General features: G+C 54.0%; 1 protein-coding gene across 1 annotated transcript; it reads right to left on the minus strand.

Moving 5' to 3' along the window:
• Positions 1 to 865: 865 nt before the first annotated feature.
• On the minus strand, positions 866 to 7877 carry LRRC15 (leucine rich repeat containing 15). The gene is made up of 2 exons (XM_083739589.1): positions 7677 to 7877; positions 866 to 3863 (listed from the first exon to the last, which is right to left on the minus strand). The coding sequence occupies exon 2, from the start codon at positions 3856 to 3858 to the stop codon at positions 2089 to 2091; it is 1770 nt and encodes a 589-aa protein (XP_083595715.1). The 5' UTR covers positions 3859 to 3863; positions 7677 to 7877; the 3' UTR covers positions 866 to 2088.
• Positions 7878 to 21812: the final 13935 nt, after the last annotated feature.

Raw genomic sequence — 21812 nt, forward strand, 5'->3', positions numbered from 1 at the left:
TACAGGGAACCAGGCAGAGGGCCTTCTCAGTGGTGGCGCCCGCCCTGTGGAAAGCCCTTCCACCAGATGTCTTGTTTTTAATATTCGGTTGGAAGCCACCCAGAGTGGCTGGGGAAACCCAGCCAGATGAGCAGGGTATAAATAATAAATATTATTATTCGTAGTAGTAGTAACCTGGAGAAGTAGGTGTTTTAGAGGCAGCACGAGAGAGTCGTCTTCCAATATCTCAAGGGCTGCCCCATGGAAGAGGGAGCAAGTTTGTTCTCTCCTGGTCCAGAAGGGAGGACCCAAATCAACAGATTCAAGTAACCAGAAAGGAGACCCAACATCGGGAAGAACTCAGGAGATGGGGATTCTCCTTCCTTGGAGGTTTTTAAGCAGAGGTTTGTTGCTGTCATGCTTTAGCTGAGTTTCCTGCAATGCGGGGGGCTGGGCTGGATGTCCTTTGGGGGTCCCCTCCAACTCTACAATTCTATTATTCAATTCCATGTGTGCTGGATGTGCTTTAAATGTATAGGGCTGATGCACTCTGAGATTTTGGTCTGGAGGGGGCAATTTAAGGACCCTGAACTTCACGGCTGCCTGAGAAGCAGTTTATATATAGTGAGTTTCAGCCTGGAAATACCAGCCTCAGCCCTGCCTCCAACCTGCAAATGTGGCCGACACTGCAGGGCTGTTGCACCCAATTCACCACCATATGTACACCGATGTCATGAAGCAGACCTAAAAACATCCTCCTGACCTGAGAGTCACTGGGTGCAACACTCCCCACCCCACCCCCCACTGATCAGGGTGTTTGATTTCAGGGGAAGAGAAGTGCAGGATCCCTCAGTCCCAACCAAAGTTCACAAAACGTAGCCGGGGCTAAAACCGTAACCACATGTGTTTTTTATTGAGCATTCCACAAACAGAGTGGCTTCGAGAGAGAGGTCTTTCTCCAGGGAATTTGACGCCCCCAAAGTGAATCCGTCCGGAGTGTTTCGTCTACCGAGAAAGGAGTGGCGGCCGTCCTCCAGTGGCTGAATGCGCCAAAGAACCTGGGAAGTGAGATAGACTGCTCTGGACAGGGAGGTTCCATAAGATCAGAGGAGCCGGCTGGAGCAGCCAAAGCAGGTGGCCAACCGGATGCCCCATGGGAAACCCACAGGCAGGATTCGGACCCCAGCCTAGGGAGATGCTGCAGGCCAGAGTTGCCAGCATTGAGCTAGATGGAGAGCAGCGGCCGGGCTTCTTTTGCCCCCTGACTTTGCAGGGATCCCAGTCTGGCTTCCCAGCAGGGGCCTCCCCTCCCCCTGCTGCAACCCCCACCAGCCCCTGAGCTTCTCCTGCCCCCAAGGGGCTGAGGACCCTCCCTCAGCACAAGCAGCATGCGGCTCAGCCCAGGCTAGCGGCCCACAAAAGGCAGGCCCAGGAGCCAAGTCTCCTTCTCTCCTCTGGCAGGACTGAACCCTGAGGGGGTGTCACCCGTTACATTTCATATATTTCATTGCATTTATATAGCACCTTTTCCTCCAAGGAGCTCCAGCGAGTGAATGTGGTTCTCCTCACAACAGCCCTGCAAGGCAGTCGGGGCTGAGAGGCAGAGACTGGCCCCCAAGGGGAGCATCATATGGCCGAGAGGGGATTCAAACCCTGGACTCTCCCGGGTTCCTAGTCCAGCGCTCTAACCACTATGCCACCGCTGCCTCTCCCGAAGGGCAGGGACAGCAAAGCTGCCCAAAGAGCAGCCCCGCTCTCCAGCCACGGAGGGTTGCCTGCATGGCTGAATGACCACAGGATGCAGAGCATCTGGCGGAGCAGGACAGACAAGGGCCTCATCCTGCCCGGCTAGCCTGGGCTGCCAAGGCCACATAGGGGCGCACATGAGTGGATCTATGGAAGAGCTTCCTTTGTTGCAAGGGGTTGACCCCTTCCAATTCTCTGACTCATCCATGGGCCCCTTGCTTCAGGAGGGCATGGGTGTGAGCAGGTAGGAGGGTGGCAAGTCTGGGGAAAGGGATACAGAGCCCGGCATCTCCCCCCACCCCCACTGCCCTCCCCCCTGACCCCATCCATCAGTCTGGCTGGCCAGCTCTCCCGAGCGCCCTTCTATGCCTTGGCGAGGTCCCGGCGGGCCTTCCTCCTGTACCCGTAGACAGCCGCTGCCAGCAGCGTCCCCAGGAGCAAGGCAGAGCCCACCACCAGGCAGGTGACCACCACCCCCGTCTGGGTGCGCGTCAAGCCCCAGATGCCCCCCTCGGCCGGCGCAACACCTGGGGTGAGCACCCTGGGGGCTGCCGTGGAAAACTCCTGCTCTGCCTCTGCGCTGCCGCCTTCCTGGTCCAGGGGCGGCTGGGCACGCGTGGGCATCACCGTCTCTGGGCTCGCGTCCTGGTCAGGGACTTCCGCCTGGCCGGAGGTGGCCATGGCCGGCCCCTGGGTGGCCTCTGGGCTCTGGGAAAGACCAAAGTGCTCCTTCTCCAGTTCGGCAATGGGCTGCCCCTGCAAGGGGGGAGGCCAGGCGCAGACAGGGCGGCTGCCCCCCAGGCGGGCACCGTTCTCCCTCAGCCAGCGCCCGAGGGCCAGCAGGGCGGCGCCGCAGCGCCAGGGGTTGTCATGCATCTTGACCTCCCTCAGGTGGGGCAGCTGCTCAAAGATGCCCGCGGGAAGGCTCTCCAGGGAGTTGTTCTGCAGCTGGAGGTTCACCAGGTGTGGCGTGCTGTGGAAGAGGCGCTCTGGCAGGGAGACAAGCCGGTTGTTCTGCAGGGAGACGTTCTGCAGCTTGCCCAGATCCCGGAAGGTCTCCCCGTCGAGGGTGCGGAGCTGGTTGGTGTGCAGGGAGACCTCCAGCAGCTCCCCCAGCCCCTCAAAGGCCAGCGGGGAGACGGAGCGCAGCCGGTTCCTGCTCAGCACCAGCAGCTGCAGCTGCGTCAGGTTGGCAAAGACTCCAGCGGGCAGCTGGGCCAGCTGGTTGTCGTAGAGCCACAGCTCCTTCAGCCGCGGCATGGGGCCAAAAGTGGCCGGCAGGAGCTCCCGGAGCACGTTGCCGAAGAGCGAGAGGCGGGAGAGCTCAGGGAGCTCCAGAAGCAGCCCCCGTGGGAGGGTCTCCAGGCGGTTGTTGGACAGGTGGAGCTTCTGCAGCCGGCGGTTGGCCGAGAGGAGCCCGTCGGGCAGGCGCCGGATGCGGTTCTGGTGCAAGCCCAGCTCCTGCAGGTCCGGGAGGGCGGCGAAGGCGCGAGGGGCCACCTCGGCCAGCTGGTTCTCATAGAGACGCAGCACCTGCAGTCGGCCCAGCTGGGCGAAGAGGGCGGGCGGGAGGCGGGAGAGGTGGTTCTTGGCCAGGTTGAGCTTGAGGAGGGAGGGCAGGTGGTCAAAGGCCCCCGGAGGGACGGATGCCAGGCTGTTGCCGTGCAGCTGCAGTTCCTTGAGGGCGCCCAGGCGGCTGAAGAGCGCCGGGTGGAGGCGCAGGAGCTGGTTCCCCGAGAGCAGCAGCGACTCCAGTTTGTCCAGGCTGCGGAAGACGCCGGCGGGCAGCTCCTGGAGGCGGTTGCTGGAGAGGCTCAGGTAGCGGAGGGAGCCCAGGCCCCGGAAGGTGTCTGGGTCCAGGCGCGCTAGGCTGTTCTTCTCCATCCGCAGGGCGATGAGCAGAGAGGCGTTGCCAAAGGCCCCTGCCCCCAGTTCCGTCAGCTGGGTGCCGATCACCTGCAGGCTCATGGCGTTGGCGGGCAGGGGGCCGGGCATGGCCGAGATGTGGGGTCCCGAGCACTCCACCTGCGCCGTCCGGGAGCAGGCGCACTCCTCGGGGCACTGAGCCCACGCCAGGGCGAGCGCCAGGCAGCCCGCCAGCAGCAGAAGAGGGGCACGGCCTCTGGGATCCATGGGGCCTGCGGGGAAAAGACAGGTCAGGCGTTAAGAGCAGAAGGACGTAAGCCAGGGGTGCCCAAACCTTTTCAAAGAGGGCCAGAATTGATGAAGTGAACATGCACGAGGGCCAACCTTTCCCCCCAATATTATTTATTACGATATTATTTGAGCAGTCAAAATACAACATTCCTTGTATTCCTAGAGTGGACATGCAAGGGGATGTTGGTCCAGCCAGCTGAAACGTCCTGTTCCTCCTGGCTGGAGCATCCTTCCTTTTGCATGTGATAGAAGGTGGGCGTGACCTTAGCTGTCCAGGTAACAAAAGAACGAGTCACGCAGCACTCTCTCTCTTTTTGACTTCCTTCATTGTAGGACCAGCTTTTTAGCTAGGGACTGCTATGCTTTCAGATAGCAGAAGCACTGGGATTATTCCCCCATATGAGGTAGATTCACATGTACATATTTGTCACTAAGTCTGCCTTCAGGAATCCAACTGTGAACTGATGTGAGTAAACTTCTTTTATTGACTTTAAATAAGATTGCCGTGTCTTTGTTCTTTTTAAGAGGGATTAAAGGGAATTTACCAGGAACATGCAATTCAATCTGAGACAGACTGAATTGTATAATAGTGAGAGGCTTACACAAGCCTGCAACCAGCTATCTGCTGTGCATGTAAAAAGGGGAATGTAAACTCTGCTAAGTAAAGGAAGTTGCTAGTGCACGTTAGGAAGGATATTAATAAACAATATATCCTCTCCTGCCACCCTCAACATTCTCACAAATGATCCACCAGGAAGTCCGGCGGAGCTCAGCGCTTCCAAGATGAGAAAATTACGAGGCTGCCTCCCTTGGTTGGGCCTGAATGTGCTCCTCATTAGCGCCTGAGGCCGAAATGTTCCCCAGAGTGTCTGGCGCGCTTGAGGGCTCGGAGCGGAATAATATTCGCTGGTGAGGCTCCTGGCTGGAAACTCTGAGTGAGGCTGGTGGTCAGAGAAGGCTTTGTGGCTGCAGTAATTGCGCACAGCCAAGGCATGCTCTGGAGGCAGCGCTGAGGGCTGAGTCTTGGCAAGCGCATGGGCTGCTGTTCTGCCTTCAGGGCCCAGGAGCTCATCTTCGCTGGCAGGACCAGCGCATGATGCCCAGGAGACCCCATCACAGGAGCACCAGCAGTAGCCAGCCAGCCCCAGGCCTGCAGGAGAGAGCTGGGAAGGGCAGGGTAAATATGGTGTACGGTTCTGGTTGCCTCGCCTCAAAAAGGATATTGCAGACACAGGGAAGGTTCAGAAAAGAGCAGCCAAAATGATCAAGGGGGTGAAGCCCCTGTGAAAAAAGCACCCGGGACTTTTAAAAAAGAAAAGGTGGAAAGGAGAGTTTTCCTCAATGCTAGAATTCATGGGCAGCCAAGGAAGTTGGAAGTTGGAAGATTTCAGGACATGTAAAAGGAAGGTCTCCCTCACACATCGCCTAGTTAAACTCTGGAACTCCCTGCTGCAGGATGCAGTGCTGCCTGCGAACCTAGAGGAATTCATGGAGGAGGAGGAGGAGGAGGAGGAGGAGGAGGAGGAGGAGGAGGTGGAGGCTGCCAAGGGCTCCCAGCCAGGATGGCTCTGCTCTGTCTCCGCTGCCAGAGGCAGCGATGCTTCTGAATCCCAGTTCCTGGAAACATCAGGAGGGGAGAGGGTTGCTCTTGTGTTCGAATCCCGCTTGCAGGCCTTCCACTGAGGCATCCGACTCTGCAGTTCTGCAAAGGGCTCTCATGCTGAGTGCTTTTCTCCTTGCAACAGACCATTTCAAGGCAGCCGCTCGTCAGAAGGAAGGGCTGCAAACTCAGCCAGGCCAGAGCCAGCAGTTTCATGTGGCCACCTGCCAGCTTGGAAAGAAAAGCGTGCAGGATCCTTTTGGGCTGGCAGACAGCCTGGTGGGCGCAACTGGTGCCACAGGAGGCATTGCAGTGGGTGGGGCTGCTGCCTGCTGGTGTGGCCCCCACCCCACTTGCAGGCGTCTGTGGCCCCAGCCTTTTCTCTCTGCCGTGGGGCAGCTCAGCTTACCAGGCGGGGCAGCTGCAGTTTCCCCACAGGGGCTGGAGCAACAGGGACCCCCCTCCCTTCCTCTTCTGGACTTACAGTGTGGGGCAGTGTTTCTCCAACTTGGGTCCCCAGCTGTTGCTGGACTACAACCCCCATCATTCCCGACCACTAGCTAGGGATGATGGGAGTTGTAGTCCAACATTTGGAGACCCAAGTTGGAGAGCAAATGGAGGGGCGTCTTGACCTGGAAGTGCCTTTTCTGGGCTGTTGTGCTCCCCCTCTTCACCTTGAAGTGCTTTCCAAGTGGTTAGAGAGGCAGACGAATAGGAGAGCCACCTGGCCCAACATCCTGTTCCCCCAATGCTCACCCATTCCTGCATGGCAAGGGGTTGGACTAGATGGCCCTTGGGGTCCCTTCCAACTCTCCCTTTCTAGGATTCTCTGCCCCAAAGTGGAGCTCACAAGCAGGATCCGAGCCCAAGAGCTCCCAGCAGCTGCTATTCAGAAGCAGGAGCCGGGCCCTTGTGACTGGCAGCCAAGGCTAGCCTTCTCCTCCTCCCTGAATCACAGCTGGAAGGGTCCTCCAGGGTCATCTAGCCCAGTGTTTCCCAACCTTGTGCCTCCAGCTGTTTTTGGCCTACAACTCCCATCATCCCTGACCACTGGTCTTGCTAGCTAGGGATGATGGGAGTTGTAGGCCAAAAACATCTGGAGGCACAAGGTTGGGAAACACTGATCTAGCCCAACCCCTGCAATGCAGCCCCTGGAACTTGCCTCATCCTCTTTTAAAACCACCTTGGTCAGTGGCCATCCCTGCTTCCTGTGGGAGGGAGTTCCATGGTTTAACTCTGTGCTTCCTTCAATCCTGAATCTTCCAGCTTCCAGGGGTGCCCAGCAGTTTCTCACCTTATGAAGGTCGGAGAAAAATTTCTCTCTACCTGCTTCCTCCTTGCCAGGCAACGTTTTACAAACTTCCACGGTGAAAGTTCAGTTGGTAGAGCTTGGGGCTCTTAATCTCAGGGTCGTGGGTTCGAGATTCCTGCATCGCAGGGGGTTGGACTAGATGACCCTGGTGGGCCCTTCGAGCTCTACGATTCCATGATTCTGTTGCCTCCTCTTTCGCTCACCTTTCCTGCAAAGTGAACACCTCCAACCGCTGCCCCCTTTCTTCCTCGGGGAGCTGCTCCGTCGCCCACGCCGCCTCTGAGCTCCCCAGAGCGAGAAGAAGGGGGCGGAAATGGGGGGCACTTCTGCTCCGCGGCTCCTCTGCCAGAGCAAACAGTGGCTTCAGGAGGAAGGAATCTCTGCAGAGTCAGCCCCCCGCCCCGCCCCGCCACCGCAGGCTCCCTTTCCCTGGCACATCTGGAAACGGTTTTCCCTGCAGAACAGCCTTGTTTACAGAGAAAGGGCTTGCAAAGCGAGCCGAGCCCTCCCCGGGGAGGAAAACTTCAAAAGGCAGCGGCTCTCCCTCGGGAAGGAGTCTCGGAGCATCCCAGACACGCGAGAAGCAGCGCTGCAGACAGGAATTTCGCTGCTTGTCGAGCCTGAGGGCGCTCCGAGTATTCAGACCCGCGCCTGCAGCCGCCTAGAGCTCCGCGGATATTCCCGGTCCTTTCGCTTCTCTTTGCGCCCCTTCCATTTGCCAGGTGCAGAGTGGCATCGCAGAGCGGGTAGGGGTCCCCAGGGGTCATCCAGTCCAACCCGCTGCGATGCAGGAGTCGCTGCTACAGAATCCAGCAGGTTCCATCTCGGGACAGTCCCCTTCCCCCACAGCAGCTCCCCTTAGGGAGGGGAGGCGCCCCTTACCTGCTGAAGGAGGAGGGCGGAGTCCGGCGGTGGTTCCTCAGGCGGGTGCAGAGGCGGAGCAGGATGCGCTCCCGGTCCCGGGCTGGGGCTGCTTCTCCGGCTCTCTGCGCTCTCCTCCCTGTATTTAAACTCCCCAAACCAATGAATCAGCAAAGGGGGGAAGCGTCACAGGTTCCTGAATTCGCCTTTCTGGAACAGAAAGAGAAGGACGGAGGGAGGGAGGGAGGGAGGCAGGGAGGAGGAGAGTGGGCGTTTGGGGGCTGGGTGGGTGGGAGCGACTGAGGAGGGGACTGCCGCCTCCCGGAGCCCCACACCCCGCCTGCTGGGCTCCGGGACGCCCTCCTTGATCTCCCCCCCCCCGAGGGCCGCCTTCGCTTAAGGGCAAAGAGGGATGAAGTCGAGGGACCAGCTCCAACCCAGCTCCGGGAGAGAGAAAGAGGATTCGGCGAGGGGCCACCGGCCTGATCCTAGCAGACCTTCCCCACCCAGCTGAAATGGGCAGCGCAGCCGTGACCACAGGCCCCCCTCAAAGACAGAAGGGCAGACCAAGAGGCTGCTGCTGCATCAGGCCCAGCCCCCACCCCAGACCAGCATCCTGTTCTCCCAGAGACCAAGCAGAGGCCTCAATGGAAAACCCGCAAACAGGATTCAGGCAGAAGAGCAGCTCTCCTCTCCCGCGGTCTCAGAAGCACCGCTGCCTCCAGATGTGGAGACAAGCGCAGCCATTGGGACTGGGGGCCACAGATAGCCTTTAACCTCCCATGAACTTGCCCAATGCTCTTTTCAAGCCTTCTAGGTTAGTGGCCCCCACTGCCTCTGGTGGGAGGGAGTTCCATGGGTTAACTAAGTGCTGCATGGAAAAATCCTTTCTCCTCCTCCTTCTTCTTCTAGTTTATATATCGCTCTATACCTGCAGGTCTCAGAATAAAATCAGAATATAAAACCACAAAATACATAATCAAAATAAAAACAACAACAACAACCCAATAACACCCCCCTCAATCTTCCACCCTTCTGCTTCCTTGGATATGCATGAGTTTGAGTGTTGCTTGCTCTTCTGAGGGTGACTTTGTACCCATAACCACACCCAGGACTTGTGTGGCTGTTGTTGTTGTTGTTGTTATTATTATTATTATTAACAACAGCAACAATAACTCCCATAGCGTCCAAGGAATGGTGGTCCTCTGGGAAGAGGCTGGAAGTGTGTCTGCGAGCAGAAGATTGGAAGTAGGTGAACAGGTGAAAGGTTCAGATCAGGGGTCAGCAAGCTTTTTCAGCAGGGGGCCGGTCCTTGTGGGGGGCTGGACTATATTTTGAAAAAAACACACGAATGAATTCCTATGCCCCACAAATAACCCAGAGGTTATTTTTAAATAAAAGGACACATTCTACTCATTAAAAAAACACGCAGATTCCCGGACCGTCCGTGGGCCGGATTGAGAAGGCGATTGGGCCAGATCCAGCCCCCGGGCCTTAGGTTGCCTCCTTCATGTGTAGATCATGAAAGAGCCAAAGGAGTAGCAGCCCTAAGCAAGATCTATCCTGTTCTGGTCTTGCTGTCCCATTGCAGGAGGCTGGACTTCCTGCATTGCAAGGTGTTCGTTGGGCTAGATGGCAAGTCTACGATTCTGTGAGAAGGATATTGTGAAGCTGGAAAAAGTGTAGAAAGGGTTAGAATGAAAGAGAATATATTTTTTCCAAAAAAACCCCAGCTATTAAAATATAGATAATGGCAACAACACAGCACTGTTTTAAAGCCATTTACATTAAAAAAACAATAGTACTGATCCGCTCCCCAAAGGCCTCCCCAAAGAAACTATTATGGTGTCGGCAGAAGGACAGCAAGCCCTCCCATCAGATGTCAAGGAAAGAAACAGCTCTCTGACTTTTAGAAGACATCTGAAGGCAGCCCTGTTTAGGGAAGTTTCGAATGTTTAATGTTTTATCGTGTTTTTAATATTCTGTTGGGAGCCCCCAGAGTAGCTGGGAAAACTCAGCCAGATATGTGGGATACAGTATCAATAATAATAAGAATAAATTTATTATTATTATTCATTTCATCCAAGGAACTCTGGAATTGGAGAGGAGTGTGCAAATCGTGCCTGTCACGGAGAAAAGTCATTCTTCTACTCTCCTAACACCAGAAACCTCAGACATCCAAGGAAGTTGAATGCTGTTGGAAGATTCAGAACATAGAAAAGAAAGTCCTTCATCATGCAGAACAGAGTTAAGCTGTGGAACTCCGTCCCACAAGAGGCAGCAGGGCCACCAACCTGGGCAGCTTTAAACAAGGGATTTGACAAATTCATGGAGGAGGAGAGGGCTGCGCATGACTGCTGGCCACCCTGGCCATGCTCTGCTTCCACAGCCTGAGACAGCGATGTTTCGGAATCCCAGTTGCTGGGAAGCGTAGGAGGGGAGAGTATTGCTTTTGCGTTCGAATCCTGATTGTGGGATTCCCACAGGGATCTGGGCAGGCACTGTGAGAGCAGGATGCTGAGCTCCAGAGCTCCTCCCATGCTCTGATGTTCCTACAATGTGGGAAGGAAGTTCCAGACATTCTGAGGGCAAAGGCAAATCTCCTGGGGACGCAGATTAAAGGGGCCCCTCTAGTTAAGTCAAGTAACGATAAAAAGAAATTTTTAGCTTGGGGAAAATGGCAGCACTGGAGCTAATGGCTTAAAACTGATGGTGTATGGTCTGCCTCAGAGCTGGGTGAATGGATCAGACCTTCAACTCCCCCACCCCCTGTGGGGGAAAAACAACATCCATGTGAGGTAGGTTCGAAAGAGAGACTGGCACCCAAAGTCACCCAGTGAGTGGGGGGGTCGTACCCTGGTCTCCCCCCTGGTCCTAGTCCAACACTCAAACCCGTGGCTGATTTGGTGCCAGGTTCCCCGCCTGGAGAAGTGTGGGTGCACAGCAAACTCGGGGCGTGACCTTGCACAACACCACGGCTGGTCCTGGCTTAGGGAATAGGGGAATGGGAGGGGCAGCTGGAAAGGAGATTGAGAAGAGGAGAGCAGGAGGAGGAGGAGGGGAAAGAGAGAGGGGCAGCCCCTGCACCCCCCCCCCAGGTCCTGTGCAATGCAGCAGCCCCCACAGAGAGGGAAGAGCAAAGGACCCCAGTGTGTGGGCTGATCCATCTTGCAGATTATGGGACCATTCCTCTGCAAGAACAGCAACCTTCTATTGAGTTTCTCTGGGTGGGGGGCAGTGCAGCCTCCTGGCCTCATCCTGTGAGGAACCTGCAAGCAGGATTCCAACACAAGAGCATCTTTCCCCTCCGGTGGCTTCCAGCAACTGGTGTTCAGAAGCATCCCTGCCTCCGGCTGAAGGAGGATCGCAGCCACCACGTCTGGTAGCCACCATAGCCCTCTCCTCCTCCTCCTCCATTAACTTGTCCAATCTGTGGGATGTATTATGACTAGAGCAGCCAAGTGCAACCTTTTCCTGTTGCCTAGAGTGGACACCCAGGGGAATGGGGCTCCAGACAGGGAGGACCTCTTGTGCGTGACCTCCCCCTGTGTGTGACCAGGTAGATGGGCGTGACCCTAGCTGACCCGATAAAAGGGCTGGCCACACAACCATCTCCCTCTCTTTTTTAATGTATTTTCATTAAATATTTCTTGGTTTACAAAAGTATATCTCTTTTTTCAAGTTACATTTTCTACAGATCAGTTTCATTTGTTAACCATCTCCCTCTTGGCCCCTGGCGTTCTTCTTCTTGGACTCTTCTGGCTCTTAGCCAGCACATGGCTCAACCTTCACATGGGATGGAGCCCACAAGCAGAAAGCCTGAGATGTAGCTCACACTTCTTTTCACTTTAACCACAAGATAAAACCTGCCTTCAGATTACTGCTGTGAACTGAATGTGTACCAAACTCTATTCTTATTTTTAAAGAAGACTGTGTTGTGTTGTTATTATTTTAAGAGGGAAATAAAAGGAGAAACTTACCAGGAACAATCCAGACTGGACAAGCCAGACTGGGTGGCTTAATTAAAGGAATGTAACGAATCATCAACTTGCTTTCGATAAGTTGCAAAGGGAATGTGCTCTGCTGTTTACTCACTAGCGTGAGTGAGGAGGGATAATGACAAAACAATATATCCTCTCCTACCTTCCTTAACATTCCCACACAACCCTCCTTGAAAGTCATCTCAGTTGGTGATCATCACCGCCTCCTGTGGCAGGGAGTTCCACAGTTTGTCTATGTTCTGAGCACCCTGTTTTGCTAAGGGCTTGCTGTGCACTTCTCACAGCAGCCAGTTGAACTTTTGCTCCTAAAACTCATGGTGGCATTTCTTCCTACTGCCCTGTGAGAGGAAGCAGAGCATCTCCCCCTCCCCCCCCCCTCTCTAGGGCCCAGCTGGTCCCCTTGCCCAGCCCTTGTTCCTTCAGCTGAAGGGCCCAGTCTTCCCATCTGCATCTCTCTCTGCCTCCATCGCCGCAGCTGAATAAATAGTTGGACATTTTTGCACTTGGGTTTTGCTTACAAGAGCAAATGTAGTATAAACCAGAGTGCGGATCCAGGTGGCCTCATTCTTCATCTTCCAGCGGAGTGATGCGAGAGAGTTAAAATGCAACCCTGTAGAGTTGGAAAAGACCCAAAGGGTCATCTGGTCCCCCCTCCATGGGCTGGAGGGGAGAGCAGCAGGGGCTGGGGGGCCAATTGGAGGAATCAGCCCTGTTCCAACAAGCTGGAAGTGGGAGGATGGTCGCAAGGCTGTCCAAATCTGGATGTGAGAGAGAGAGAGACCCCGTCCCTCTCCCTTCTCCCCCTGAATTCTGACAGCCAGCCCCACCCGCTTCCAGAGCAAACCCCCCACCCAAAGGACCGGCTTGCTCTCGCCAGCAAGGGGGGTGTCCCTGGACCAGACGAAGGGCTCGTCTCCCAACGCGGGCTCCGCAGCCAAGAGTCCCTGGGAACAAGCGAGCTCCCTGGGGCTGCCAATTTCTGGTCCTGGAGAGCAGAGTCCTGGCTGACCCTCGGGGTGGATGTGCTCCTCTCTCTTCTTGGCAGCCGGGGAAAAAGGAGACAAGACTCCCAGAGACTCCCAGCTCCAGTTCAGAGCCAATCTCTTTCTTGGGGTCACATTCCTCAAACTTCTCAACACACATACACAACAGACTTCCCTTCCCTTTCAAAAACAGCCCCCAGTGGCTTATTCATCGCCGAGAGTGGAAACAAAAATAGAAAGCAGGCATGAGCTTCGCTGGAGCTGTTTTGGCCTCATTAAACCCTGGAAGAGGCTGGCGCAACATGCGCTGACGTGGCAACGGGAGGCGATGGGGCAGCCAAGAGGCTGGAGAGGAGGATGAGCCAGAGGCAGGAAGGAGGCCGGCCTGTCTGGGGGGGGGAGCAGGACACTCTTTGCACCACTTTGCGTCTTCCGGCTCCAGCGCAAGGCCTGGCAGCCGCAGCCCAACAGAAGCAACATCGCCCCATTCCAGAACCCAGAGAAGTGGAGAGGAGCCACCGGTTGCACGCTGAAGGAGAGGGAACTGGGGAATGAGTAAGAGGAGGAGGGAAGGTCAGCCAGAGAAGCTCAGCAGTTGTGCCTTGGCATTCAGGGCCAAGCAGGGGGCAAGGGAAGGTGCTCCGCTATGTCCTGGGAAGCAGCACACTGGTCCTCATCCAGCAGGACCCCTCTGCCCCAAAGCACCTTTTCTGCTCTAAATGTGTCTGGTGAGATTTGGGCTCTCCTTGCTGACTCCCGTGAGTGGACTCAGGAAGGGCTGCTTTCCTCTCCCAGCCCAAAGCCAACACCAGCCATCCAACCAACCCACCTCAGGCTCTCCGGTCTGAATAATAATAATTAAAATCAACAACAACAATTTATTTATTTATTTATACCCGCCCATCCAGCTGGGTTTCCCCAGCCACTCTGGGCTGCTCCCAGCAGAATATTAAAAATAGAATCAAACATTAAAAACATCCCCAAACAGAGCTGTCCTCAAATGTCTTCTAAAAGTCAGGTAGGTGTTTATTTCCTTGACATCTGATGGGAGGACGTTCCACAGGGCAGGCGCCACCACCGAGAAGGCCCTCTGCCTGCTTCCCTGTAACCTCACTTCTCACAGGGAGGGAACCGCCAGAAGGCCCTTGGAGCTGGACCTCAGTGTCCGGGCTGAACGATGGGAGTAGAGACGCTCCTTAGCACCTATAGGTGCAAAGGTGCTTGCCTACCTGCCCGGCCAGGTGCACAGAGCCCACGGGGCTGATGGGTTAGTGAGAAAGAGGAAGAGAAGCCAGAAGGAAATGAGCATCCCCCTGGCCTTCCTCTCTGCTTGCCTCCTTACAAGCTGAACATGCATTCCTGTCCTGATTTCCAGATGTTTCACTGGAGATGCTGCAAATCACAGCAGGCGCAATGAATTTCATTTTGGCACAGGCTCCACAAGAACGAGTTGAACAGACATACTTGGATGAGATCAGCAAGTCCTACTTTTAGAAGTCACGGCAGGACGGGGGGAGGGAGGAGAGAAGGGGGAGAAGGCGGCATATTGTTTTATACCAGGACTTGCTTTGAACCGGGCCGCTTTGTTGGTGATCTGCTAGTGCCCTCATCCACACACTCGCATGTCTTACAAAAGAATCAGCCATACTAAGCTTGATTTTTTGACTGGAGGCTGGAGTTCTGATAGCCTCACTTTGTTTGGGAAACTTAGCATGGGCCAGAATTGGTGGGCTTGTTCCAGAGAGTCCGAAATAAGCAGACAGTAGCTGCAACTAAAATATGCATTTATGAATGAATGGAGGTTTAAAGGTGGCAACATGCCCATAGGGAACTATCAGAAAAACAAAAACAGTTTTGCAACGAGAAATGCCACTGTAGGAACACACCAGAGGGAAGGGCTTCAGGCCACCTGCACAGGTGAGTCCACCCACAGGTCACCTGCACCACTGGCTTATCTCCTGTGCAGAGAAATGATGGGGGAGGCGGGGGGCAGAATCCCCCAGTGAGGAAGTGTCAGGTGGAGACTTGGAAGTTCCAGCTCTGCTGTGGGGAAAAGGAAAGAGACAGGAGACAGAGGACGATGGAAGAGTTGGGGTGCAAGCATTACCCGTCCTGCAAGGGGGGGGAGGGAGGGAGGGAGGGAGGGAGGGAGGGAGGGAGGAAGGAAGGAAGGAAGGAAGGAAGGAAGGAAGGAAGGAAGGAAGGAAGGAAGGAAGGAAGGAGAAGGAATTAACAGTGCCACACCCAAACAAGTTGTGGCTTCTTCAGGTCCCTGGAGGGCCCGGCATCCCTGGAAACAAAGGGGGTGTCAGTGCTTTCTGTGTTGGCTTCTCCACTGACCCTCCTCCTTCTGTTGCCTCCTACCGCCTTGAGGCAGTATCATCTCTCCACCTGAGCTGCCTCCACACCTTTCCTCCTCCTCCTCCTCTGGCAGTTCCTGCCATTCCCACCTCATCCCACTTGGTGCAACGGGGTCCATGGCATTAAAAGAGATAAATTCATGGTGTTATAAGAAAATAAGAAAAAACTGCTCCTTTTCCCTAACGGGGTACCCAAGAGCCCATATAGAGTCCTTATGTAGGTTCTCTATTGATAGGAAAAAATAACAGAGGCCAAGCAGAGAATATTGAGAAGCAAAGCAGCTAGTAAGCCTGATCTTTATTAAACTGTTGCAACAGGGTCCCCCACTCACCACACACAGGAGGGAAGAGGAACCCAGAACAATGGTGCACAAGCCCTTATATAGACTTTTGAAATTGCCCACCCTGTAGCCCAAGACCACCCCCAAAAACATCATACATACATCACAGAAGGAGGCGGGTCTACAGCAGAATCCTGTCTGGCAGGAAACCTATTGATGGGTTTACCTGGAGAGCCTGGCCATTCTTTTGTGATGATCAATATTTGATTCCTGAGTCCAGGTCACAGGCTCACCCTATTCATACCCAAATGTGCCCTTAAAGGCAGGATTCGTGAGCACACAGACAGTGGGGAGGCTTTTCCCATTTCCATCCAAACTGCAGAGGAATATTTGAGGTCACTGAAACAGTCAAAATGACTTTAGGACTGTTTTCCTGTACTGTTGCAGACATGTGGTTTATATATTTATGTTTGTGTTTGCCTGGTACATTTGTGAACATTTATTTTATATCTTAGACCTCATAACAATGGCAGGCAAGGCTGGCACCTGAATGGCCATTGGAAGAACAGGATTGGCCGAATCCAGCCAGCTCTTCTTATGTTCTTCTAAAGTGAGGGATGCTTGTTCACCCAGTGATAGGAAAATCTGATTGTCTCATCCTGAATGCAAAAGGGGATTCTTCTCACTGAGTCTGACCCAGCAAATGAGCCAAATTACTCATCCTCTTTCTGGGGCATGTGCAGAGTTGCAAATGAACTGGGCTACTCGATGACAGGCTCCATCAGTTCCTCCTGTTGTCAAGCCCCCCCCCCCCCCGTCACCTCCAGCCCACCTTGGATTTCCCCAGGCTTCTTCCTGGCTAAGCATGTTGACGTCGGCAACCTTTCCATGCAACCCAAATCTCAGGATATGGGCTGTGTTGCAAGAGGCTTTCCTGCAGCCCAGTCATTCCATTGAAGAGCTTCCTCCGCAAATTCCCCTCCAATGAGGGGAGGAAGTAGCAAAGGTTGTTCCTGTGGCTGTTATCTGTCTTTGACAAGATGGAGAGGAGTAAGGGCCAGACAGAGGGGAGTGGGTGGCCCTTCTCTCTTGGCCCAGGTCTGCTCTCACACCCAGCGAACACGGGGCCTCCAGGGAATTCACAAGCTGCAAAGCACCTCTTAGCCAACAGCCAAGCAGGACCAGGAACCTTAAAACCCTCCTGCCGAGTCTGGCCACCCCAAAGTCATTGTCTTCAAGAATGGAGATTCTGAATAACAGAAGGGGGGGGGAGATCTCCCCACCTCACCCCAAACCCCACGTGAGCCAAGTGATGGGACTTGTTAGCTCAAAGGTTCAGATGTTACTGCAGAGGAGAACCAGGCAGGCAAAGCAGAGTTGTTCTCCCAGGACAGCTCAAGGCCAGCCCAACGTCCTGCAGGATGAACTGGAGGACCAGCCCCACCATCATGCAGGAGGGCCAGCTTGGCCCCACAACTGTGGGTACCCGAGGCCGTGGGTGTCATGCAGCATGCATGGCCCTGGCCCTGAAATGTGTGGCTGCTCAACCCCTTTGTGGGGAATGATGTGGGTGCTTGGGCACCCGGGGTCCCAGGGATCTGGCCCCCATGCCATCATGTAAGAGGTCCATCAGAAGCTGGTTTTGGGGCATCTGGTTTTGCACAAAGCCTTGAGGCAACAAGGAAGGGGCCAAACACCTTCCCTTCCCATCACCCTCCCTTTCTGTCATTTTTATATTATAATTGTTTTCAGATTATCTGTTTTGTACGTTGTGTTTAATCAAACCCTGCTAGTGAGTCCACTTCTATACAATATTTCTGTAAAGTCAACATAATGGTTCAGAGTCTTTTTTAAAGTCTCTATTGTCTTCGTCTCTAATTTTTCCTGTTAGTTTCGCCATTTCCGCACAGTCCATCAGTTTTTCTTGCCATTCTTCTTTCGTTGGTATCTTGTCATCTTTCCATTTGGGGGCTAGTAATATCCTAGCCGCCCTGAGCCCAGCTTCAGCTGGGGAGGGCAGGGTATAAATAAAAGTTGTTGTTGTTGTTGTTGTTGTTGTTGTTGTTGTTATTATTATTATTATTATTATTATTATTATTATTATCCTAGCCGCTGCTGTAGCATACATGAATAGTTTCTTCTGTTCCCTTGGCAAGTCTTGTCCTCTAATGTCTAACAAAAAGGCTTCTGGTCTTTTAACAAAGGTCATTTTAAAGATTCATTTCATTTCATTATAAATCATTTCCCAATAGTTTTTAATTAGTTTGCAATTCCACCACATATGAAAGAATGTACCTTCTTTTTCTTTACACTTCCAACATTTGTTACAGCCTGTTCTATGCATTTTTGCCATTTTTACAGGTATAATATACCATCGATACATCATTTTCATATAATTCTCTTTTTTAGCATTATGCAATCAGTGAACTTTAGGTTCATTTTCCATAATTTTCCCCAGTCTTCCATTTGTATTTTATGTCCTAAATCTTGCACCCACCTAATCATTGCACATTTAACCTCTTCATCTTTGGGAAACCATCACCCTCTGATTCTGGATCTCCCAGGACTTCTCTGCTTGGGGAGTCAATGTCCAGCAGGGCTGAATTCCATTTCAGGCCATGGCTTAACTGAGACTCAACTAAGGATGGTGGTCATGTTGCTTACCCTGCGACTGGCAGAGCAAAGGCAAAGGCTGAAAAGACGGCTCTGCAGACTTTCTTGGTTTCTGCAAGAGGCAAATGGCTTTGGGGAGCTCGCCTTTCCAAATGTAATTATGCTCCAGAACTTCTGCCGGACCGTCCGGCAGCCACAGTGGGTCAGGTGGAATAAACCAGGTGTCTCTGTAGCATAGAATAGTTGACTCAGGGAATTGTAGAGTTAGAAGGGACGCCAGAGGGTCATTTATGCCAACCCCTGCAATTCAGGAATCACAGCTAAAGAATTCTCAACAGGTGGACAGCCAACCTCTGTTTAAAAACCTCCCTCCACGAAGGAGAGTTCCCCCCTTTCTCCATCTTCCATTTTCTTACAACTATTGTGATGCCCAAGGAAGGAGAACCCTGCCTGGCTGATGGTCTGCCTCTTTCAGGCCATTCAAGAGCTGTCAAGAGCCCCCAGAGAGACCTTATAAGCTCAGAGAGCCTAAAGAGCCGCATTTTGCCCACTCCCTTTTGGGGGGAAGGGGACAGCAGCCATCCCTGCCCTGCCCTGCTCCCCCCCCCCCATCACCTGAGATCACCTGAGTGCTCCTCTCTGGAAGCAGGGCCTGGACCTGCACAGGGATGCTTTGTTTTTCGGCAGGGGAGCCCATGGCTGCTGCTTGGCGCTTTGACACATTGTCACATCATTTCAGAAGCAATGTTCATCTAATTAGTGCTAAATTCTTCTTGTTCTTTTGCTGAAAATATTTGCACAACTTTAAGCCATCTGTTTGCTGCTTCCTGCCAGCCCACTTCCTTGAGGCTGTTCCTTCTGCCTGACCATCTTCATCAATTGGATAATTGGTGTGTGTGTGTGTGTGTGTGTGTGTGTGTGTGTGTAGTGACCAAGTGGTATGCAAATCTGCAATTGGTTACTAGATCATGGGGGAGGCAGGAGTTAAGCCCGCCTGAAGGCAGCCTCAGACACCTTTACCTGTCCCTGCCTCTACTTTCATAGAACCTTAAGAGTTGGAAGGGACCCCCAGGGCTCATCTAGTCCACCCCCCAGCACTGCAAGAATCACAGCTAGAGAATCCCGGACAGGTGGCCACCTGACCAGCCTTAATTAATTAACAAACCATAGTTCCCAGAATTCTTGGTGGAGTGCTTTCAATTTAAGATGCACCCACAGCCAGGGTGCTACATCTCTTCCAGGCTGGGCTCACCCTACTGGGCGGAGGGACACTTTTAAAGGCCTGATTTTGTGGCTGTGGGGCTTCCAGTGGCAAAGAAGAAATTTGGACCCTCAACCTGCATTGCAGGGGGTTGAACTAGATGACCCCCGGGTCCCTCCCAAGTCTGCAATTCTATGATTGTCTCACCTCCGTGCCAGATCTCCTTCGCGTGAGTTTTGGAGGCAGCTGATCCCCGCCCCCTGAGATTGGCCCATCTCAGCCCTTTTTGGAAACCATGACCCTGGGATCACTGGGGTTGTGGGACAGAACAAAGGTCCTCCTGGAGGGTTTGCTGTGTCACCCACAGACCGCCCCACCCTTGCAGTTAATGTCTGCTGAAGGCAGCAATTCCTCATTTGACTACGCACTTCTCAGTGGGCGTTGGGGATTGACACAAGTCAAACGGAGGTGCCGGCATGTGACAATCCATGCAAGGAGATGCCGTCACCACAATGATGGTGCGATCCAGGCACAGAGGGAAAGTGCTCAGACGCAATGATGCTCAACGGGACGCCGTTTGCCAATGCAGCAGAAGCAGCAGAAGCAGCAGCAGCAACAACAACAATAATTTATTTAGACCCCACCCAGCCACTCTGGATAGCTCCCAACAGATTAAAAACAGAATTAAATATCAAAAACTCCCCTAAACAGGGCTGCCTTGAGATGTCTTCTAAACGTCAGGTAGTTTTTGATTTGCTTGACATCTGATGGGAGGGTGTTCCACAGGGTGGGTGCCAACTCCGAGAAGGCCCTCTGCCCGGTTCCCTGTAGCCTCACTTCTTGCAGGGAGGGAACTGTCAGAAGGCCCTCAGAGCTGGACCTCAGTGTCTGGGCTGGACGAGGGGGGTGGAGATGCTCCTTCATTCATGGCTATATTTATCTCCCACCTTTCTCCCTTCTCCCCCTCCTCATTTAATCCCCACAACAGCCCTATGAGGGTGGTTAGGCTGAGAGGCAGGGACTGGCCTGGGGTCACACCCAGGGAGCTTCAAGGCCAAGTGGGGATGCAAGCCCCAGTCTCCCAGGTCCCAGCCTGCCCCTCTGACCACCCCCCCACCCCCACTCTCTTCCTGCCTCCCAGTCTCCCACCCCTCTCTCCACCCTCAGGGGACTGGGAAGTGGAAGCAGGGCTTGGCCAGGCACCCTTTGCTCTGCCGGCCTGAGCTGGTGAAGAGAGCAGAGGGAGCTGGCTTGTCCTGAGTCTGACCAAAGGTCCACCTCCAGGTATCTGGAGGGCTGCCCCACAGAAGAAGGCGCAAGCTGGTCTTCAGCACCTGAACCAATGGATTCAGATGGCAAGGAAGGGGATCCTGACTCAAAATCAGGAGGGCAAGAGCTGTTTGGCAGTGGAACAGGCTCCCTTCACAGGAGGTTTCTGAACCGAGGTTGGATGGCCGTCCATCAGAGACCCTTTAGCTTGATTCCTGCCTTGCGAGGGGTTGGACTAGATGACCCCTAAGGTGCCTTCAAACTCGACAGTTCTGTGATTCTCGCTCAGTGGCATATAGACTGGCTGGCAGCAGGTCTCCCGTATTTCAGGAAGGAGCCTCTCTCCTGGCCAAGCATATGCTCTGTGGCCTTCTGCATCCCAAGCATATGCTCTGAGGGTGAGCTGCACTCCTTCCCAGGCTGCACCCCAACTGCTGTGCCTTGGGCTCTGGAACACAGCCTTGAGAAGGGCCAGGCCGGCTCAGGGGGAGACATCCCTGCTCCTCTCCATGAGAGCATCTGTTCACCTGCCTCCCCTTGGGAGCTGCAGGCGGGGGCAGTGACTGGGGGAGGCAGGAGGGCAGCCCCCAAACACCCTTCCCTCCACGCAGAAGGACCCTGTTCCCCTTCAGCAGAGACGGAGGTGGTCCGGGCCCGTCAGGAACAGGAACATCTGGAGATACTTGGGGGGGGGGAGGAAATAAACATTCTCCAGAGCAGCTCTGTTCTGTGTCATGTTGCCAAGCCGTTGTTTGACCAAGGATGAAACTACGTGCTCTTCCAGCAAGAGGGCCCGGCTTTGGAAGAACTTTCTACCCAGAAGTGTCCTGGAGCTGTGCAAAGCGCAGACTGCCAGGAGAAGGAGGAGAGGGAAGGAATATTCCAGGAGACTCGGGGTCTGCCTACAGGGGATCCCCTCCAGCAGCGCTTGAGATCAGAGTGCTCGGGAGATGTCTTCAGCTGCCAGATTACTCGTGAGATTAGTAGCTGGGACCCTTCAAAGGATCTACCACAGAATGGTAGAGTGGGACCCCCACGGTTGAGGGAGTGGGGCTGTTTGGCCTGGGGAAAACCAAGAGGCGACAGGAGACCTGAAAGGCTGCTTGCTTTCTGCTGCTCTACTAGAGGAACCAACCTGTTCAAATGGGAAGGAAGGAGATTCTGCAGGAACACCAGGAAGAACTTTCTAAGGAAGAACACCAGGAGCCGGCCAGCCGGGGAACGGACTCCCTGAGGTGCTGGTGGACTCTCTTTCCTTGGAGGTTTTGAAGCAGAGGTTGGATGGCCATCTGCCAGGGATTCTTCAGCTGCATTTCTCTAAGTGGCTAAAATTACCCCACCAGGTGCCCCCTAAGCCACAAGAATCCTGCCAGGTGTTGCCCAGGGCTGCCAAGCAAAGCTATGGCGTCCACCTTTTGGGGGTTCATTCGAGGTGGAGGGGTCACACCG

The sequence above is a fragment of the Podarcis gaigeae genome, assembly GCF_964106915.1.
Source record: "Podarcis gaigeae genome assembly, chromosome: 5".
Lineage (NCBI taxonomy): Eukaryota > Metazoa > Chordata > Lepidosauria > Squamata > Lacertidae > Podarcis > Podarcis gaigeae.